The sequence below is a fragment of the Haliotis rubra genome, unplaced genomic scaffold (assembly GCF_003918875.1).
Source record: "Haliotis rubra isolate DU_JTF1 unplaced genomic scaffold, ASM391887v1 Scf69, whole genome shotgun sequence".
In the NCBI taxonomy this organism is placed as follows: Eukaryota; Metazoa; Mollusca; class Gastropoda; order Lepetellida; family Haliotidae; genus Haliotis; species Haliotis rubra.
In genome coordinates, this window is record NW_025767401.1 from 2,286,382 (window position 1) to 2,306,604 (window position 20,223).

Below are 20,223 nucleotides of genomic sequence, written 5' to 3' on the forward strand. Positions count from 1 at the left end.
GGGAGATATATATATATAGAGAGAGAGAGAGAGAGGGAGGGAGATATATATATAGAGAGAGAGAGAAAGAGAGAGAGAGAGGGAGATATATATAGAGAGAGGAGAGAGTGAGAGAGAGGGAGAAAGAAGGAGGGAGATAGAGAGAGAGGGGGAGGGAGAGAACTGGCTTTCAGTGAGCAGAATAGGTAAGAGTGGGATACTCACTACTTTGTTATGATACAATATCGCCATAATTGCCAAATAATGTTTCTATAGGAGGTAAATCGACGAGAAATGACACGTCGCGAGGTACAAGACTAAAGCATACCTATATTTTCTGTTCTTGTAAAGTAAACATTGAATATATATGGAAAATATATGGTTTTCAAAAATAAAGTAGAAATGTTATAATAAAATGAGCATAGTGTATTCTCTTGACAAAATTATCTAGGGGTTGCTGTCTTTTGCATCAGATTGACAGTTGAACATATTATACTATGGCTGATGGTATTGCCAACATATTACTAGTATTCATAATTATTAGATCAAGGAATCCGTACAAATTTAAGCTTGAACACTAGATCCATCCTAGTTTTGACCCCCACCCCAATTATTTTTAGAAACAGTAAGTTTCTTTACAAGGGCACCTGAGCCTTAACAGAAACACTTTTCTTTTAAAACATCCCTGGAAAATCGTTGTCGATAGTCAAACGCTTCCTTTCTGCTCCCGTAATCCTCGTGCAAAGCAGGCAAGGTATTTCTACAGACACTATTCAAGATCGTTTTCAATAAGCTGGGAGCCAGTCACAGATCGATGAGGAAGGATCGTCGCAGCTTATGGTCGGACTAAACAGACATGTATTACAAAGCGGTAGCTCACAGAATACATCACGACAGTCTGCTGATTCCCTGCTGTGGTCGTAATATTTACTGTGGGGTAGCTGGAAGGGAACTATCGAATGTCATCTTTGGAAAGGTAGTTTAACGAGGAGGAATTAGTAGTTCAGTCACAAGAGTTTTACGTTGTCGTCAGGTTACCGTATGGTTCATAGCAATGATTATTGGGACTGAATGCCTCTTGTCGTAACTTTGTATTTAAGAGTTAGTAATTTAAGCTTTCGGTTGTTGAGATGTTTTATCGTGAAATTATTTTTCTGAATTTTCCATTTCCAGTTTCATTGATATGTCAATGTGTTTGTGATTGTATTATTTATTTATATTTCCATCTTGAAGTATTGTTGAATATATTTTTTCCATTGCCATGTTAAATAAGTTACGATAAGCAAGTGTCAATGAAAGTATTTTATCCCTTGTATGTTTTTCTTGTTATTGTTTCATTAACAGAAAAATATTTTTTTGAATGATATACACTTTTCAATTTCATTTAACGTATCATTAGACATGCACATCGTATAATATTCTGGATAGATCAATAAATGAATCTAAAACAAGATTTTATAACTGTGTTTAGGTTATTCGGTTGTCAACATCCAACGGTGCCTCCCCAGGGCATTAAGCCACCACCAGTGCACTTCCGTCAGCAGGCGTAAGACATCGCCTTATTGGCAGCGTGTCCAACGCGTCTGACCAGTCATAATGGATACATGCCATGTACATGAGACGGTGAAGGTGTTCCACTGCATATAGCAGATAGACTTGTGCCGTGTTTCTTGGCAGCAGGTTGTCTTGGATAGGACACAGCACCATATCACATGTAAGTATGATAGCGGACAAAATAGAATTTGTGTGTGTTGATTCATCGGTTAATGGCTAAACGAAGACCGTTCACCTTTTTGTCGTCTTCCATCGTGGTACAATGTGTAACCGAAATACACCCAAATGTGGCGTACAACCATTCAGCCTGGGTACTTTTAGATGTAAGGTAACTTTGTTAGATGTGTTATATTTGGGGAAATATTTGGGACAATATGTTGAAGCTGCTTTGGCTGAGTGGGTTAGATGGCTGACTCTGTGTGCTGGCGATAAGGTACCCGACTCTGAGAGTGTGGGTTCGAATCCCGGATCTGTAGTTTACTGAGAATTTGTAATCCCAAACATAACATGCGTTGCATCTGACCACTTTCTAAAATGAATTGTATATTCATATTTATGTAAGGCTTTACAGTTTATTGCATGTCAGTCACACATACACATGCAAACACAAATTCATTCGCTCTCTCTCTCGCTAGCCCGTAGCTGGTAAATACCCAGTTGGGCCAGTAAATTTCCACAGTCACTGGTCCGACTTGCTAGTGAATTTTCATGGGGGTCATATATCACTCTCTCCGACTTGTTAAGTTAATACACTTGCAATCATTGCAAGATTATGACCTGATAAATATGTTTATGATATTAGCAGCCTAATGATGAAACCCGTGTCTACATTCAAATTAGTGAATTATTTTATGGGCGAGTAACTTTCAGGCATAGCTAGCCCGACTGGCTAGCAAAATTTGGAAACTATTTCGCACACCGTTGTGCAACCACGTGCGGTATGTTTGCTGATGGCATTGCCTATGCATGGCATCCTGCAGAGACGCCATAAAATGATTCTGAGAGCCACGGGTTCCAACAAATGAACCCTCTTTGTATTCACACACACCCACATGTTAACTCTATGTGTCTTTAGCTCGAATAGAAGGCGACATGTATAATGGCTTTTTCAGACTTACGCGAAACAAATGGAATCGTTTCTAATGTTTTAGGCGGAATGGCGATAAGGAACTGATCAATCAGCATTAACTTCCTCGCAAGTAAGAATCGCTGTTGATTTCGTAGAAGACAATTGGACATGCAGTTTGAATCGTTTTCACTTGATTGCGTGATCGTATGAATTCGTACCAGATCATTTGAAATATCCAAGTCGTTGAATACATACATACACATAGCTCTGTATAAATGTACCCGTGAAGGTCCGGGTTAGAATGAACCTTCAGTAACCCATGCTTGTCGTAAGAGGCGACTAACGGGATCGGGTGGTCAGGCTCGCTGACTTGGTTGACACATGTCATCGGTTCCCAATTGCGCAGATCGATGCTCTTGCTGTTGATCACTGGATTGTCTGGTCCAGACTCGATTATTTACAGACAGCCGCCATATAGTTTTTCGGGAGGACTATTGACTAGCCTTTGCTTGTATGTTTGACACGGTCCCCAATATCAGGATTCGCTCACCTTTTCGCGATGAACTGGTATCAGCACTATTGAAAGTGATTCATAAACACAATCTAAACCTTGTTTGGGACTTTGATCCTTGTCACTAGTTAATGTAAGCTTGGTATAATGGGACTTGTTACCACGTGTTCTGGTATTACTATATTTCTATACTCTCCCAAAAAAGAAACGCATATATGAATTTCAACTGTATTTTTATGTTTATTTTGAAACATCTTGTAGGCTTTATGAGTCAATGAAATATAGCGAAATTGCACACTGGGAATGCAGACTTATCCGTCTTTGGCACCAACTCGAGGAAAGTCAGTTTGAGTGGCACATGGAGACGTGTGGTAGCGCTGAAGTCAATACCTCGTGTGACCACCGTGGGCATCCAGAACTGCACGGCATCGCCTCGGCATCGAACGAATAAGTCTCAGAATTTCGTGTTGCCCAATCGCAGCCCACTCTGCTTGTAGTGCCTGTGCGAGTTGCTGAAGTGTCTGGGGCTGAGGGTTACGGCGTCGCACCCGTCTGTCCAGGGCATCCCACAGCTGTTCGATCGGGTTTAGGTCCGGTGATCTTGAGGGCCAGGGGAGATGTGTGTGGTTCTGGAGGAAGTCCCTATTGTGACGTGCTGTGTGGGGCCTGGCATTGTCCTGTTGAAACAACTCCCTCTGGCGATCAATGATTGGAAGATGGGGTGGGGCGGCATAGATTTCGTCACAGTACCTTTGGGCTGTCAGGTTGCCCTGGATCATCACCAAATCACTTCTCCTACGGCAGGTGATCGCCCCCCACATCACAACACCGCCCCGGCCGAATCTGTCCACCTGGGGAACGCAAGCGTCGGCGAAACGTTCACGTCGACGTATGTACACCCGCATTCTTCCATCGCGTCGTTCCAATAGAAATCGTGATTCATCACTGAACCAGATTCTACGCCAATTCGGTAGGTTCCAGGTCTGAACGTTGGTGCACCATTGAACTCGATGTCGACGATGTTGTTGTCGAAGCACAGGGCCAAAATAAGGTCTTCTGGCACGTAAACCAGCCTCTCTCAACCTGTTCCTGACGGTCTGTGCAGAAAGCCTCCTCAATCCGGGTATTTGTCGAAGGTCGCCGTAGCTGTTCGATGACGCATGTGATGTACCCGGATGTCGATCCTGCGCCGCAGTGGTACTCGAGGTCGCCCACTACGAGGGGCATCTGCTACCGCATTCTGCCGGCGATATCTCTCCCAGAGCCGTGAAATGGTGCTTTGGTGAACATTCATGCGTCGGGCAACTGCACGTTGAGACTGGCCAGCTTCAAGCAAACCAATGGCGATATGACGGTTGGCTTCACTTAGACGTGGCATTTTGCGTTCGTCAACAATATTCCAAATACAGTGAATAATCGACAGACAGCGATCAACCTTTTATACCCATCATTGAGACTATCTGATCCCCAACTTTCACGTGCATTGCATGCGAATTGTGTATTCTGTGACACTACACGCCGAAATTGAAAATCATGCTGTTTAATACGGGTATTTTACGGATGGTGCGTTTTGTTGTGATGTTTCAAAACATAATCACCATAGGACTCATAAACAGAGCAAAACCTTTTGTAAAACGAATCACGTCTTAATTCATTGCTACATGAAATTGCTATTTTCATGATGCGTTGCTTTTTTGGGAGAGTATATTTAATGACACCCAGATCACAGGAACACAGTGAGTGAGTGAGTTAAGCTTTACGCCGCACTCAGCAATATTCCAGCTATATGGCGGCGGTCTGTAAATAATCGAGTCTGGACCAGACAATCCAGTGATCAACAGCATGAGCATCGATCTGCGCAATTGGGAACCGATGACATGTGTCAACCAAGTCAGCGAGCCTGACCACCCGATCCCGTTAGTCGCCTCTTACGACAAGCATAGTCGCCTTTTGTGGTAAGCGTGGGTTGCTGAAGACCTATTCTACCCCGGATCTTCACGGGCGCAGGAACACAGCTCTGTGACAGCTGCAGTTGTCAGTGACGGTATGCTGATCATCAATCAGGGTTTTTGGGTAGACCAGTGGGTAAATTGTCACGCCGAAAAACCTGGTTCGATTCCCCACTTGGGTACAATATGTGAAGCCCATTTCTGGTGTCCCCCCGCCGTGATAGTGTTGGAATATTGCTACCCATTCACTCACTCACTTATTATTCGAAATTTAATTATCTCCACTATATTATGTTAGACAGGACTCGTAATTCTTTAACACTGGTCATATGAATGTGTTTTCACATAAAGGAGTGTGCATACTGAAGATTTACCGACGAGATTAGTGATGCAGTCCTTTTATTTGTTATAATCATCGTAATACTTTGGAATAGTGTAGTGACATGCTCAAATCTTCTTCCTCCAGGGGAGTCTTTGTAAGTGCTTAAAGTTATGAATTTTACGAAAGCATTGGTTTATCAGTATTCTTATTATCATCACTGATATACTTCCATATATAAGGGGTAAGGAAATATGTACAAACAGCAGATATAGGAAAACGATCATGTCTCGAAAATGAAAAGACGGGAAAATCCAACGTATACATGATACAAGTCAGGTTTAATATGAATTAAATAATGAAATAAATATAAAAGTAAATTATGTTTTCACTTTCAACGACCTGTTTGGCTAAAAAAACTATTGATGAATTCAGCTGTTTGCAATTGCCACAACACTTTCTACTTTATCGCTACGTCTTAGAGATAATTTGTAGCTGGAAACTTAAAATTTTCATTTTGAAGCAATAGTTTGAAGCGCTGACATATCTCACCCGTTATTGCGTTTCCCTCGATTGTTAATGACAGTTTCAAATTAGATGAGAGTTCCAGAAGTTGTGTCAGTATTTTAGCTGATTTGTAAATAAATAAGAGTTAATGGATGTCATCAACTTTCAGCTCAGAGAATCAACCTTGCTGTATTGTGCTTCACGTGGGTGTTTTGATCGACGAGGTTGACATTTCTGATTGTCAGTTTAGTTTAACGTCATCGTTCCCGCGTAGAAAATATGAAGCTTTCTAAATCTTTTAACACTACACTGGTGTCCACGCTGCGATAAAGTATATTCAAATGAAAGGAATGGTTTCAGCTTGAGGGGGTGGTGTTGCTTTCGTTGCCACTGTCACGAAATGGTCAATGGTGTTCAAGATTGAGCCTAAATCAGGAAGACCATTAACTGGTACTAAGAACACTGTAGATAAGATACATGAATATAGATAACGTACATAACCGATGAAATAGTCATCTGTTATGGGAGATGGCAGAAATGAATATGACGTGACACAGGTTTCATTCCGCTTGGTCCCAAGGCTCAGACGTTTACCATTTTGGTGGACCTCACACACTCAGGTCGAACCGGGATTCGTTTCTGACACGCAATAGCCACGCAAGTAGCGTTGCGGCACCATCAGTGACTTAAATGATACAGATACACAAAGTAATTTACCATATGACGTCGGTGGCGAATAAACTTCCGAAAGAAACCTCAAGATTTTCGTTTATTGTGATCACGGGTGGCCCATTCGTCTCAGGCGCAGTAGTGCGTGAATGAGTGGGTGAGTGAGTGAGTTTAGTTTTACGCTGCTCTCAGTAACATTCCAGCTATATGGCGGCGGTCTGTAAACAATCGAGTCTGGACCAGACAATCCAGTGATCAACATCATGAGCATCGATCTGCTAGCTGACATGCGGCGTTAAAAGCCCTATTTACCCACCCATCCACTTTTTGTTTTTGGTAATAAAGTGAGAGTTTCAACTTTAACCGACTAGCGGTTTCAGTGACATCTAAAGGGGATCTTTTAAGCGCATCGATATGGCTGAGTGAGTGAGTTTAGTTTTACGCCGCTTTTAGCAAAATTCCAGCAATATCACGGCGGGGGACACCAGAAATGGTCTTCACACATTGTACCTATGTGGGGAATCGAACCCTGGTCTTCAGCGTGACGAGCGAACGCTTTATTCGATATGGCTTAAATACTGCCGATGTGACTATAGATTTTAACTCGTAGGAGCAAGTCTTGTCGTGACTAAAGCAATACAAATTACTACAAAGAGAACACTTGGAGCCAAGTCGTCATATTGTACCTCATATTTGGGTTGATGATGTTTGGAAGTGGGATGGGGGGTGGGTTGGGGTTGTTGGGTGATGGGTAGGAGCTTGTGTGGGTGGGATGGGCTTGTCGGTTTGGATGACTGAGTAGTCGGAGGGGGACATGCTCATGATCGTGTGCTAGGATTCCTGATTTTCTCGGTCTTTTATTAGGTTGTCCACAATATGCTCAGGCGCGTTCCTTTCATTAAGACTTCGATCTGCATTTGCATTGTGATTTGTGCCGAGTGGCACAGGTGGCCTTGGGGCAGGATACGCTCACCTTTTCCCGTACGTCTGGTAGAAACATCCTACGTGCATATGATACAGTCGGAGTTTTACACAATGTATAAATGTAAAGCAATGTATGAATATCAATATTGAAATGTTTTGTCCAACGAGCACTTTAATATTTCAGAATTACTCCCAAGTGATATTGATATTCCTTTGACGTCTTCTGCTTTATTTATCTAATGCACAGATCACGCCAACAGTAACACGGAAAACAGCATCCTTATCTTAAATACACAAAAAGCCATGAATAATATGAATGAAATTCCCAATCAATGGTTAATTAAGCGTTAATAACAACGAAACAGACCACAAGACGCCGGGTTTTACTGAAACCCGGATTTAACTTCCATACATGTCAACTAGTATTACTGGTATTCGGGTTTCAGATTGAGAAATGGGCAGATTAGTCTTTGCATTCCCTACTTTGTGGAATTGTTCTTGGACCAGGTCTGCAAATTTAGTTTTTTGGTATCCGTTCCGTAACCTAGCTACGGCTTCACTGAGGACGTGTGTGCGGACTTTACACTATTTTGGCAATGCAGGAACAATTCAAAAAGTCACTTAGCCATCAAGGTTTAACACAGGCTGTCACAAATATTCAAATTCAAAGTCACTTTTCCATGTTTTCCTAGAACATAGACGTAACATTTGTTATTCATTAGAATTATGTTTGTTTATAGAAAAAGGTAATCATTGCTTTGATTGGCATTGTTTGTCAAATATCTTGCGTTCAATGTAATCCTTGTCATATCAGTTTATATAGCAAGATGCTATTCATTGTATTTGCCTAATAATTTGCATGAGACTTATTTTCCAGTAGGTAGTTTGAAATATGTTCTTCATACGTTTTATGTGATTTAATAAGAAATATCTTTGTCTGAAGAAGAAATACCACATAAAAGAATCCTTTCTCTAAAGTGCACAATAACATGTGTCTGCATTTGTTTTGTAAATCGCATCCTATTTTCTAAATGAGTTTACAAAGTAGACAGGTATATACACATTATCAGGGGATCAGATGTACTTATGTAAATTACTGATAAAATTGTTTTGGGGAGTTTTTTTAAAGGATCACAATGTACGCAAACTGGGAGCTTGATTTCTTGATTTTTGCAGCTAAAAGGTAACGAATACGCCCATTACACAGACAGACCATCTCCACACATGGGTCCAAGAACCGCACATCTTTCGAAGAGTGCAATTCAATAGACCGTAACATGAATGAGTGTCTGAGGAATCTGGATGGTCGCAGAGCGCTGTTAAATAGCAGACCGCCTCCGTGGTGTAGTGGTTAGCGTCCGCTCGGAGAGCGGAAGGTCGCGGGTTCGATCCCCGGTCGCGCGATACCAAAAGACGTTAAAATATGGTACTTGTTGGTCTCTGTCTGGCGTTCGGCATTAATGGGTACAACAAGGACTGGTCGGTTCGGAGTCAGTATAATGTGTCTGAGTGGGGTATTCATGCTTCACTGCGGCATGGTATCTCAGTGAGCTAGCACTATAAAACCAGCTTAAGTCTGGGCTAGTACAAGCAGCCGCACATACACACACACACGCATGCACGTCGTCATATGAGCGAAATATTCTCAAGTACGACGTAAAACCCAATTTCACCTCACCTCACCTGTTAAATGGCACTGGTTCCTTCGATATCAACTTGCCTTTTCACTGAAAGTTACATTTATAATTTCTCGATGCAAAATCTGAAAACAACTCGTGGCGTTCTGTTCTGAAATGAACACCTCATTACTTAAGCATTATGATGTTTATCAGATTAATGTTTATGAGAAAAGACTGTGATGTGGTTGTTTATCATTACATTCTGTTCAACGGGATCTGTAATCGAGGGATCATGTGACGATATTCATCTTATGAAACAGCTACCTGACACTGTCTTTTAATGTCGGCGAACATTTTGGTGATTTTCAGATTTCCCGATTTTAGGTTTTTGATGCGCCAAGTTTTTACTAGTTGAAACCTGTGGTTAACAACATCCGTTCCTAACAAAATGTCGGGGCGTCAGAATTTCACAAATAACGTCAACGAACGAATGTTCAAAGAAATACGTAAACATTGTTGCAAAGAGTTTTGAGCGATAAAAATCATCTACACTCTTTCACAAACGAGACTCGAACCCACAACAATAGACTGAATGCGTGGCAGGCAGCTCACAATCCAAACAAAATGTCGAGGCATACTAACAAACAACCACACTTCTGGAAACTCATAATGCATATCCCCAACATGCAATGTTGCATAACAATCGAGTGAAATGCGAGATAAATTACTTCTGAAAATAGGCCAAATTAAAAACGTTGCCTGCGTCAAGGATGTCTATTTTAGCAAGCTGTTTCTAAAATTGCTCGATTTGACGTGACAGGTATGCCAGGAGTATAATGTTTGAGGTTCGCTGGGGGACATCGATTTCTTAATAGCACTATTCCTAACCCCAGAAATTAATCACTCTCATGTTGGTAATAGTGACACCAGTTACAAAAGAAAACTGTATTAGTTTGCTCGTTTACACAGTTTGACCGCGAACTCACCCAGGGAACAAACAAACTGGATTCCTTCATCAATCTGCTTGAATAGTTATCTGTGGGCATCGACTCATGTCAACACTTCAGACGCAGATTAAACCGTCTGATCATGATACCATTTAAGTTCAAGCTTCACGGCAACGTTTGGTTGTTAAAGAGATAGTTGATTGCTGCAAAATGTTCTGAGTGATGAAAGTTATCAAAGGTTTTCAAAACAAATAATGAACTTTAGGTCACCTATGTCACAATAACTTCTATCAATGTTCATATAATGTGTTTGAAAAGTGAGGGAAGTTTCAAATTACAAGTCATGAAAGCATACAGCTACTTCATAATCTGTTTAATGTCTGTGTTCATTTTTATTGTCCCAAACGACATTGTTTACACGAGGCTGATACATCGAGTTAAGGAATGCAAGACGAAAACATCAATAAAGATATATCAGATGCAGAGGACAGTTAATACATCGTGAAATATTCTCCTACAATTTATTATAATCAATTGAAATGTATAGTACCTTAACCGACGAAATCATTCAAACTACGAACTTGAGCGAGTTCGGTTTAATGTGGCATTTAACAGCATTTCATCACGGTATGTCAGATTAATGGGGTAGGAGAATCCGAAGTGATGCATGTCTCACCTTTCTTTGGTGAAACTCAACGGCGCGAGGCTCACTAAGCATAGTATTATTAATATTTCTAGTTGAAGGTTAGCAATACATACTAAGGGGGATCACTCTCATCTCAGTTCCTGTTCAAGGCTTTGTGCTCATAGCACCTGCCACTGTAAGCATCAAAGTTCGTAATAAAGCTTTCTAACACGAAACTCGACCTTGTAACTTCATTACAATAAGCACTTACATACATAATCAGGGCGAAACGGAATTAAAACCCAGCGTCATAGATTTGGAGTACCCAAGGGACGCAACTCTGAACAACGACATGTATTGACTAGACCAGCCTGAAATTCGAATTTTTACAGAAATGTTAATTTTAACGCCAAGCGAAAAATCGAAACTGCTTATTTTTCAGTGTTGACATTACGTATGGTATGAGTCATTAAATAATAGTGATGATTCCTGGTGTTCGCGAAAAGACATTACGAAAAGGAAAAATCGTTGTTTATTGTTAATTCACGCAATACTTCAGATATTTTGTTGGTTGAGTTCCATCGAGCGTCTACATGACAATGTGTATGATTTAAAAATTGAGGTGTGTTTGTAAAAAAAACAGTAATAACTTATTACTTTGAGTGAGTGGGTATGATTTTACGCCGCTTTTAACAATATACCAGCAACATCACGGCGGGGGACACTAGAGATGGGCTTCACACAGTGTACCCATGTGGGGAATCGAACCCGGGTCTTCATCGTTACGAGCGAACGTTTTCACTATCAGGCTACCCCCCCCGCCCTCTATTTCTTGAGTATATTTTCCCAAATTCAGAATGTAACAACCAGTATTTTGCCAACAAATAAAGATCGATTTTCTGTCTGTGATAGGCTTGTTTTAGTAATTGATTCCGTGCAATGGTAAATGTTAGTATACGGGAAACAAACATTGAAGGTATTTCTGTGTTGGATCTGCTTTGTGAGACAGACTTTCAGCAATTTCATTTTGTTTCTGATTGTGTTTTTTGAGAGATGGACCAGGAGTACACTCCTTTCGTTTTAGGTTACGTTTTTTGAGACAAGACAGGAACAGAATCCATCAGTTTTAGTTAGGTTTGGTGGAACAAGTCTCAAATAGATTCTTGTACTTTTAGGTGTCTTTTACACAAATACGGGTATTTGGAAACAGTTATGATTCTTAACATTGACCTGAGTTCCCCTGCCGGCAGCCCTCTGCCTTATCTGTGTGTTTATTAAAGTTGTATCTGGTTGCTTTTGATTGGCATTTTAGTTGTTCATTAATGATTGCAGAAGCAAGCCCTTTTTAATTGATGACAACTTCTTTATTATATATGGTGCAACGTTTCGGTTTAGATTCTTATACCGTTGTCAAGCTTGTCATATTCCGGTATAAGAATCTACAGCGAAACGTAGCATCAAATGCAATAAAGAAATTGTCATCCATTAAGTTTCTTGCGGTGTTTTTTTTTGTTGATCCGCAGTAGATTTCTTGTGTAACGTTTATTACGAGAGGTGCGACGTGTCGGGTTTTTGTGTGTGTCACTTTCATAAAGATTGATCCAAAATTGATTTCGTTGATGACATTTTCTGTGTTTTGTATCACTCATCCGAAAGACTTTCTGAGGTGAACGAAATGAAATTAAGATATATCCATGCTGCTGTTAAATGAGATTTAAACCAACACAATCTCCCGAGTTGAAGAGAAAGTATCAATTGTACCACCAATGATCTGAAAACAAAAATATAAAAACAGAGTATATGTGTAAGAAATTACACCCCCCCCCACACACACACCAACAAAATAACCACCACCCCAAAAAGAAAAGCAAAAGCCAAAGCAAAAAAGAAATAAAAAATATAACAACCCACCCCCCCGAAAACAACAAGAAACAAAAAAAGAACACCCAAAAAACCCAAAACAACAACAACACAAAACAATCAAATACACAAATATGAATACCTTATGTATTCATGCTACGAATATCATTTTCACTGATAAACCCAGGATCCCGCCTTCACCTGTAAAGTAACAAGCGCATAGACCAAGTTTCAATGACAAGAAAAGCATTCCTAATTCGCATGTGCATCTACTTTTCAGTCGTGTATATTTACACTCATACCTTACAAGAAGCTACAAGCGTACTGCAATAAATCACCTATCTTGGTTAAAAGCCATCTGATTGTTAGGCATTGAAAGGAGAAGACTAATAGCGGAATGTTCTAAGGTCTCGGAAGCTTACTTGGACCAAGAAATGAGACAGTGATTGATCTAACGTGGGTTTAGCATTACTTCAGTTCTACAGTGTCAGTGAGTACACACGCTGCAGTTGTTACACAAGGCACGGACGTCAGTGATCGTCTCGTAACCTTGTAAAACCTCACGATGACAGACGGTCAGAGAGACAATCACAGTTCATGGGGTTTATCCGATCATGGAACATACAGACAGGTCCCTGTCCCGGAAAACAAAACATGTTCCTAATACAAAATATTTACCTCTACAAAACTATATACAGATTAAATTACAAATGTCTATAATGTAATGTTTGTTGTTATATATTATTATAAAGGAACTGATGATGTGAATGGAGCTATCGTTGAGATGTGCATGCACAATACGGTTGTTGCATCTGAAGGAAGCATATAATCACAATAACGTGTCAAGTCAGGCACGTGCAAACAGCAATTGCTGTTGTTGCTGTTTTACGCTGCACTCATCAATATTCCAGCTATATGACGCGGTAGTCTGAACCAGACAATCCAGTGGTTCACATCATGAGCATCGATCTACAATAGCTTGTAAACTAAGTGGGCGGTGGGTAGCCTAATGGTTAAAGCGTCGGCTCGTCACGCTGACGACCCGGGTTCGAATCCCCACATGGGCACAATGTGTGTCCCCGCCGTGATATTTCTGGAATATTGCTAAAAGCGGCGTAAAACCCAACTCACTCACTCACTGTAAACTAAGTCTGCGAGCATATCGTCTAAACACCTTTAGTCGCCTCTTAAGACAGACATGGGTCGCTGGGGATCAAACTGACGCAGGGTTTCACGGATGCCAAACAGATGTGTTCGGCGCTATCTCGGAACTGTGCTGATGAGGTCAGGGTGTCATAAAATGAGGATAAATTACAAGGAAACTAAGTAAAGGTTAACAGTTGTATTATTGTCAGTTGGCAGTATCTGAATACAAGCTATATAATGGATGAATCCCCAATGAACACTGACCAGTATCGCTGGTTAACTGAGCGGGTGCCACTAGTGAAGCTGTCCAGCTAAGCAAAGGATAACCGCTATTACAACGACAAGACAATCGACAAGATGCATAGACATCCAATTTAGTCGGCCGTGACCAGTAATACCTAGCAGTTAATTAAATCGACACTCAAAAGAGCGAGTAAAACCCCAATATTTAAGGAGAAATCAGCACTAAGCCTGCCCCTAAAAATATTCCTCCTGGGCAATTAAGATCAGACGAACCCACCTAGATATAAGCCCTGTCTTACAGGATAAAGTCACTTAGACGGAGCACAAAAACTTGAACATACGGGAGCTCGCCCAAATGAGTCACATGACTTACGGCCAAAATAAGATACATGACCTAAACTAGCACTTCCGGAAAAAACGTTATCCACGGATTACAAGAAATAAGGAGAATGATATATAACAACCTACCCAATAAGTTTAGCTCGGTAACACCAGACGTAAGTCAGTACGAGGACACTGAATATTTACAAGCGATACTAAGAGTTGACCTGACCTCAAAGTAACACTGTGACTCTTTAGGGCCTAGCGATGCCTGGTGATGATAACGCTCGAAAGAGACCCGATTCTTACACCAGACAGGCGGACGTCTTGAGAAGACATTTTCCGTAAGCTAGCAGGGACCAATAAACAAACGACCCAGGGAATAACGAGATTTTTATTTTAAAAAACCCAAGTTAAACAGGAGTAGGAAACTAATTACATGTATATGCTGAACCAATAAGGGAGATCAAACTAAAGAGCTGAACATAAACTATCCAAACGCTCCGCAAAGAAAATAATAAGGAAAACAGGAGAAGAAAACTAATTACATACTCAACGAATAGGGGAAACTGTAAGGGCCAAACTGAAGTGCTGATCATGAATTCCATATAAAATAAAATTACAGCCAGATATGTTCTATTCGTAATAAACCATATCGTGCAAGAGCAAGATAAACCCGTTACTGCATAAGAATCAAAACTACTACAACAGCCTCAAAATATTAATTAAAATCTATTTGATTGAATAAATTCTGTTAATATTGTTCATGCGAATGTTAAATATTTGATGCTGATAACACATAGACACATTAATTTACGAAACTGACTTTTTTCAGCGATTCAAACACATGTGATCAAGAAATTCATGACCCCCGCTGTATTTCTCCACTTGTTTGATAAAGAACAACTATTTGTTTACCCAGTTAGGACATAGGATATAGATATCACAAATACGATTGTCAAGCAATGACTCCAACTTTACTACAGTCTTTCTATTTACGTTAACATCTTCAACATCTGTGGTACTATAGATCAGAAATGTCCTTCCTCCGAAGATTGAAAAGAACCTTACATTACCCTTCTTCAGGATTACAACAACGAAGGTCATAGTAATTCGAAAACGATCCACCCGTGAAGGTCCGGGTTAGAATATTGATCTTCAGTAACCCATGCTTGTCGTACGAGGCAACTAACAGGATCGGATGGTCAGGCTCGGTGACTTGTTTGACATATGTCATCGGTTCCCAATTGCGTAGATCGATGCTCATGCTGTTGATCACTGGGTTGACTGGTCCAGACTCAATTATTTACAGACCGCCGCCATATAGCTGGAATATGCGTTCAAGGGGTTTTATGGTAGGCATGTGGAAGACGTTCCCAATTTGGTGCTTCAGCAACAAAAGAGATGTCCTATGCAATTCCACATTTGGACTTTTATCATGTTTCCATGTTTGTTGAGGTATACACTTGATATGCCTTAACATGTGACGAGCATTTGCTATTATACCTATTTGAGAGTAACTAATGAACCCCATTGTGACACGTTTCAATTGTACAGTGGAATGTTTTTTAATTCTGAAATATGAAGTGAAACTGGCTATCACTGTCTTTTTGTCGTCCTATTTGTACATGTATCTTCACAAAAAAGTAAACAGAAATACGATTTACGCTCATGTCATTGTAGGTAACATTGTGTTAAAATATTGAATGGATAATTTAATGTGATTGGAGATATGTAATATATTCGTATGGAACGATCATATCTTTTCATCATGTGACTGGTTGGTTATGACGTAACTTTGTAAATTTGAATGTTTTTAAAATACTAAATTGATAACTTGATGAATTCGATGTTGTTGAAGATATGTGATACCTTTCTATGAAACAATATAATATGTTTTCATCATATGACTGGTTGGTTATGACATAACATTGTGAATTTTAATGCTTTAAAAAATACCGAATCGATAACTTCATGAATTCAATGTTGTTGAATATATGTAATATATGTGTCATCATAACACACCACTTACGCAATGTCCAAGAGACCCTACGAGTTTTCTCTTGAAGCAATGTGTACGCTCGTATATGTTTCGATATATCAGAGTTTGTTATAGTGTAATGTCTCAGGAATCACTGTTTGTGTGTTGCAGGGTTTTCCATGAAGCAATGGCGTACGACGATGTGTGGCATCTCTTGGGACTTGATGACAAGAATGTAACTCGCACCGACATTTCTCTATGGCTATCCAATCAGTCCAATGGGAGCTCTTTCAAGTCCCAATCCTTCAAACGTGACCAGACAGTAGAAAACATCATCATCGTCATCGCATACAGCATCTTAAGTCTCATCTCCTTCTTTGGAAACTCTCTGGTGTGTTATGTGATTCTGAAGAACAAGCGACTTCACACAGCGACCAACTTCTTCATTGCCAACTTAGCGGTCTCGGACCTTCTTATTACATGCATTAATGTTCCATTCAATATCCTCAGACACATCTTGGATGAATGGCCGTTGGGGGATTTTCTGTGTCACCTTGTGAACTTTTCGTTAATGACGTCTGTGTATGTGTCAACCTACACTCTGACTGCGATCGCCATTGACAGGCATCGAGTCATTCTGACTCCTCTAACAATTCGCATGTCCAAGCAACTGGCAATAACGGTTCTGGTGTTCATATGGGTATTGGCCATCTGCCTCTCCTTACCATATGGCATCTACACAAGCGTACAGGAGGTCAATCTTTTCACGTCAAAGCTCCGACGCTGTCGATCATCATTTCCGGATACCCTGGATTCATTTGAACAGTACCTGACTGTTGTCACCATCATCATGCAATACTGCATCCCTCTGGCCTTCATCGCCTTTGCGTACGGACGTATAGTACGTAAACTATGGGCAAGAACCCATGTCGGCGCTGTGACGGAAAATCAGCACCAATCCCAGCAACGTGCGAAAAGAAGGAGCATTAAGCTTTTGATCGCAGTTGTGATTGTGTTTGCCTTGTGTTGGCTGCCACTTATTCTGTACCACCTTCTGACTGACTTTCATCCCAATGCTGAAGTATTCCACCATGACAGTAGAGCCTTCTTCATCTGCCACTGGATCGCCATCAGCAGCACTTGTTATAACCCCTTTGTCTACTGTTGGCTGAACGAGAACTTCAGAGAGGAAGTGAAAGCAAGATTTCGTTGGTGTGGATACCGAGCCTTTAAAATTTACCCAGGGTGCTCCGAAGTAGATGGTGGGCTGTTGCGGAATGACCGTGGAGATCGAAAACGAGGAAGAGGCTTGCCGAGCATCACACGCTCAAGCATTGCATGCTCAAGTAGATCGACCAGTGTTAAAAGGGATACGTCTATATCGCCTGATGAAATTGAAAACTTTTGCCCCTTCAAATTAAACGGGTCTCCACCACGAATCGACGAGAAGGATACAATTAAGGAGGAGACGACAGAACTTATTCCCAAATGTGACATATCTAACGGAAAGGTCGAATTGCATTTGAAGTAATGGAAATCCCAGTACCACAGGTAATGGAGAAACATTAACTGTCAACAACGATATTTCTGGACATTGCTACCATGCTAGCAGGAGATATTAACATTGTCAGGTTGCAGTAAACTTGGAGTCATCCGTTTGATGGGGAAGTAAAAACTGAAAAAACAAGCAACGTCAATTTTTGGAGAAACTACGGATGAACGTCTCAGCATCTAAATTGTTGAATATATCTGTCGAAACTGCATGAAAACGGTTTGAGGAATCGGTGTTGATTCATAGATTTGCCGTGTCCTTCAAAGCCTCTGCACCAGCATGACTGACCGACACATTGGATGAAACTGGAATGACAAAGCCAATAACAGTTTGTTTGTTTTGCTTCTAACATGTTTCGGTGTTTATAACGTAATTGCCACTGGTTTAATGATTGTTAAAGGATTTTGCCATGGCAAGGGGAAAATACCAGTCCTTAATCGTGTGTACATAGATCATCTGGTGTATGATGTCATCACACCTTGTTTTTCCTGCACTTGAGATTCTAGAATGAGGAAATTCGTCGTGATGCTGTGTGGAGTTAATCATGAATACTCCCGTGAGGTGAAGCCATATACCACAATGGCCATTTGTCGAACAGAAATGAGAGGCAGGCTGGTCAAGTTGTTTAAGGAGCCGTGGTTTCATTTACAATTGAATTGCTACTTCTTATTTTTCCGTTAAGGTCACACGGAGTACAAGACTAGAAAAGTTGCGCAATGACAATAATTTAAATTTCTATTTTCAGTATACAATACATTTGTCGCTGATGAAACGTACTATATACAAATAAAAAAGAGCGTATTTTGAGTTCAAAATATAGTAACTCATTACAAAAACAACTACAAATTTGGTGATCAAAACCCTATTATTGTAAACATCCTTGATTATCCTCATATGTTACATGGGTATCAGTGTTGTCATTCTAGAGCAGTAGCGACTTCAACTACTAAATGCATATTGACAAATAAGTATCGGGTGGTTACAACCAGTGGCTAGTTGTCTCGAGACGTTATTTACGCTCAAGTTAGCAAACAGGTATTTGACAGGGTAAGACTTCAGGGTTATTCAGAGGCTGTTGTGATATAGTTGGATACTCTTTGCATGATATAATGCTATGAAGCAAGGGAACATATGGAAGCTGAATCAAATACCCATTTACATTGGATAAATATATATGATAAATACGTACATGGTCCTAAAGTAAATATAAATGTGTTTCATCAAAAATGCATACATATACAAGTTGGATTGACTTGAAGCATGCTACCGCTGCAAATTCGAAGCACCCTGTACTTTCTAAACTCGTATTCAACAATTTCTTGATGCATCAATAAATTCTAAATAGAGACCATCGCATCAACATATATACGCATATTTAACAATTTCTTGATAACAACATTACATTCCAAACAAACACCATTGCACTAACATTTAAACTCATATTCAACCATTTTTGATGCGTCATTGAATTCCAAACAAACACCATTGCACTAACATTTAAACTCATATTCAACCATGTTTGATGCGTCATTGAAATCCGAACAAACACCATTGCACCAGCATTTAAACTCATTTTCAACCATTTTTGATGCGTCATTGAATTCCAAACAAACACCATTGCACTAACATTTAAACTCATATTCAACCATTTTTGATGCGTCATTGAATTCCAAACAAACACCATTGCACTAACATTTAAACTCATTTTCAACCATTTTTGATGCGTCATTGAATTCCAAACAAACACCATTGCACTAACATTTAAACTCATATTCAACCATTTCTTGATGAAAAAGAGAACACTGCATCAACATTTAAACTCATTTTCAACAATTTTGTGATGTATCATTGAATTCCAAATAGACACAGTCTCACCAGGTGTGGCGAAGTCGGATTTTTGTTTGTCGTCCTTAATGAGCAATAGAGGAAGTTTGACCACTCTTACAGTGGCCGTTAGAGAGTGTAAGTGATACCTTATTATATTTGTTTAGTTGTGAAACGTTTACACAAACTGTGCCTTTGGTGTTGTACAACATGACTGTATTGACATGTACATTTGCTTGTATTGCTCGATTGTGCCAGATCCAAGCACGGGAGGTACCTTTAACTTCATATATGTTAATACATCTTGTTTTTGCATAACGTTTTTCTAGCTTTCCCATGTTAATATCGATTTGTCAGCATCTTACCCGTGTTTATTGGTATATTCAGAATAATATGTGGTGTATCCACTCCATATTATACGCGGGGAGGTGGGGTAGCCTAATGGTTAAAGCGTCCGCTCGTCGCACTGAAGACCCGGGTTCGATTCCCCACATGAGTACAATGTGTGAAGCCAATTTATGGTGTCCCCCGCCGTGATATTGCTGGAATATTGCTAAAAGCGGCGTAAAACCATACTCACTCACTCACTCACCATATTATACGCCTTTATAACACTGGAATGTT

At 40.2% G+C, this 20,223-nt stretch overlaps 1 protein-coding gene across 1 annotated transcript; it reads left to right on the plus strand.

Annotated features, from left to right (window-relative positions):
- The first annotated feature begins 1,480 nt into the window (after positions 1-1,480).
- LOC124258329 (probable G-protein coupled receptor 83) lies at positions 1,481-19,988 on the plus strand. Its single transcript, XM_046692413.1, has 2 exons — positions 1,481-1,693; positions 16,395-19,988. Coding segments are annotated over exons 1-2 (1,362 nt in total). The 5' UTR covers positions 1,481-1,691; the 3' UTR covers positions 17,755-19,988.
- Positions 19,989-20,223: the final 235 nt, after the last annotated feature.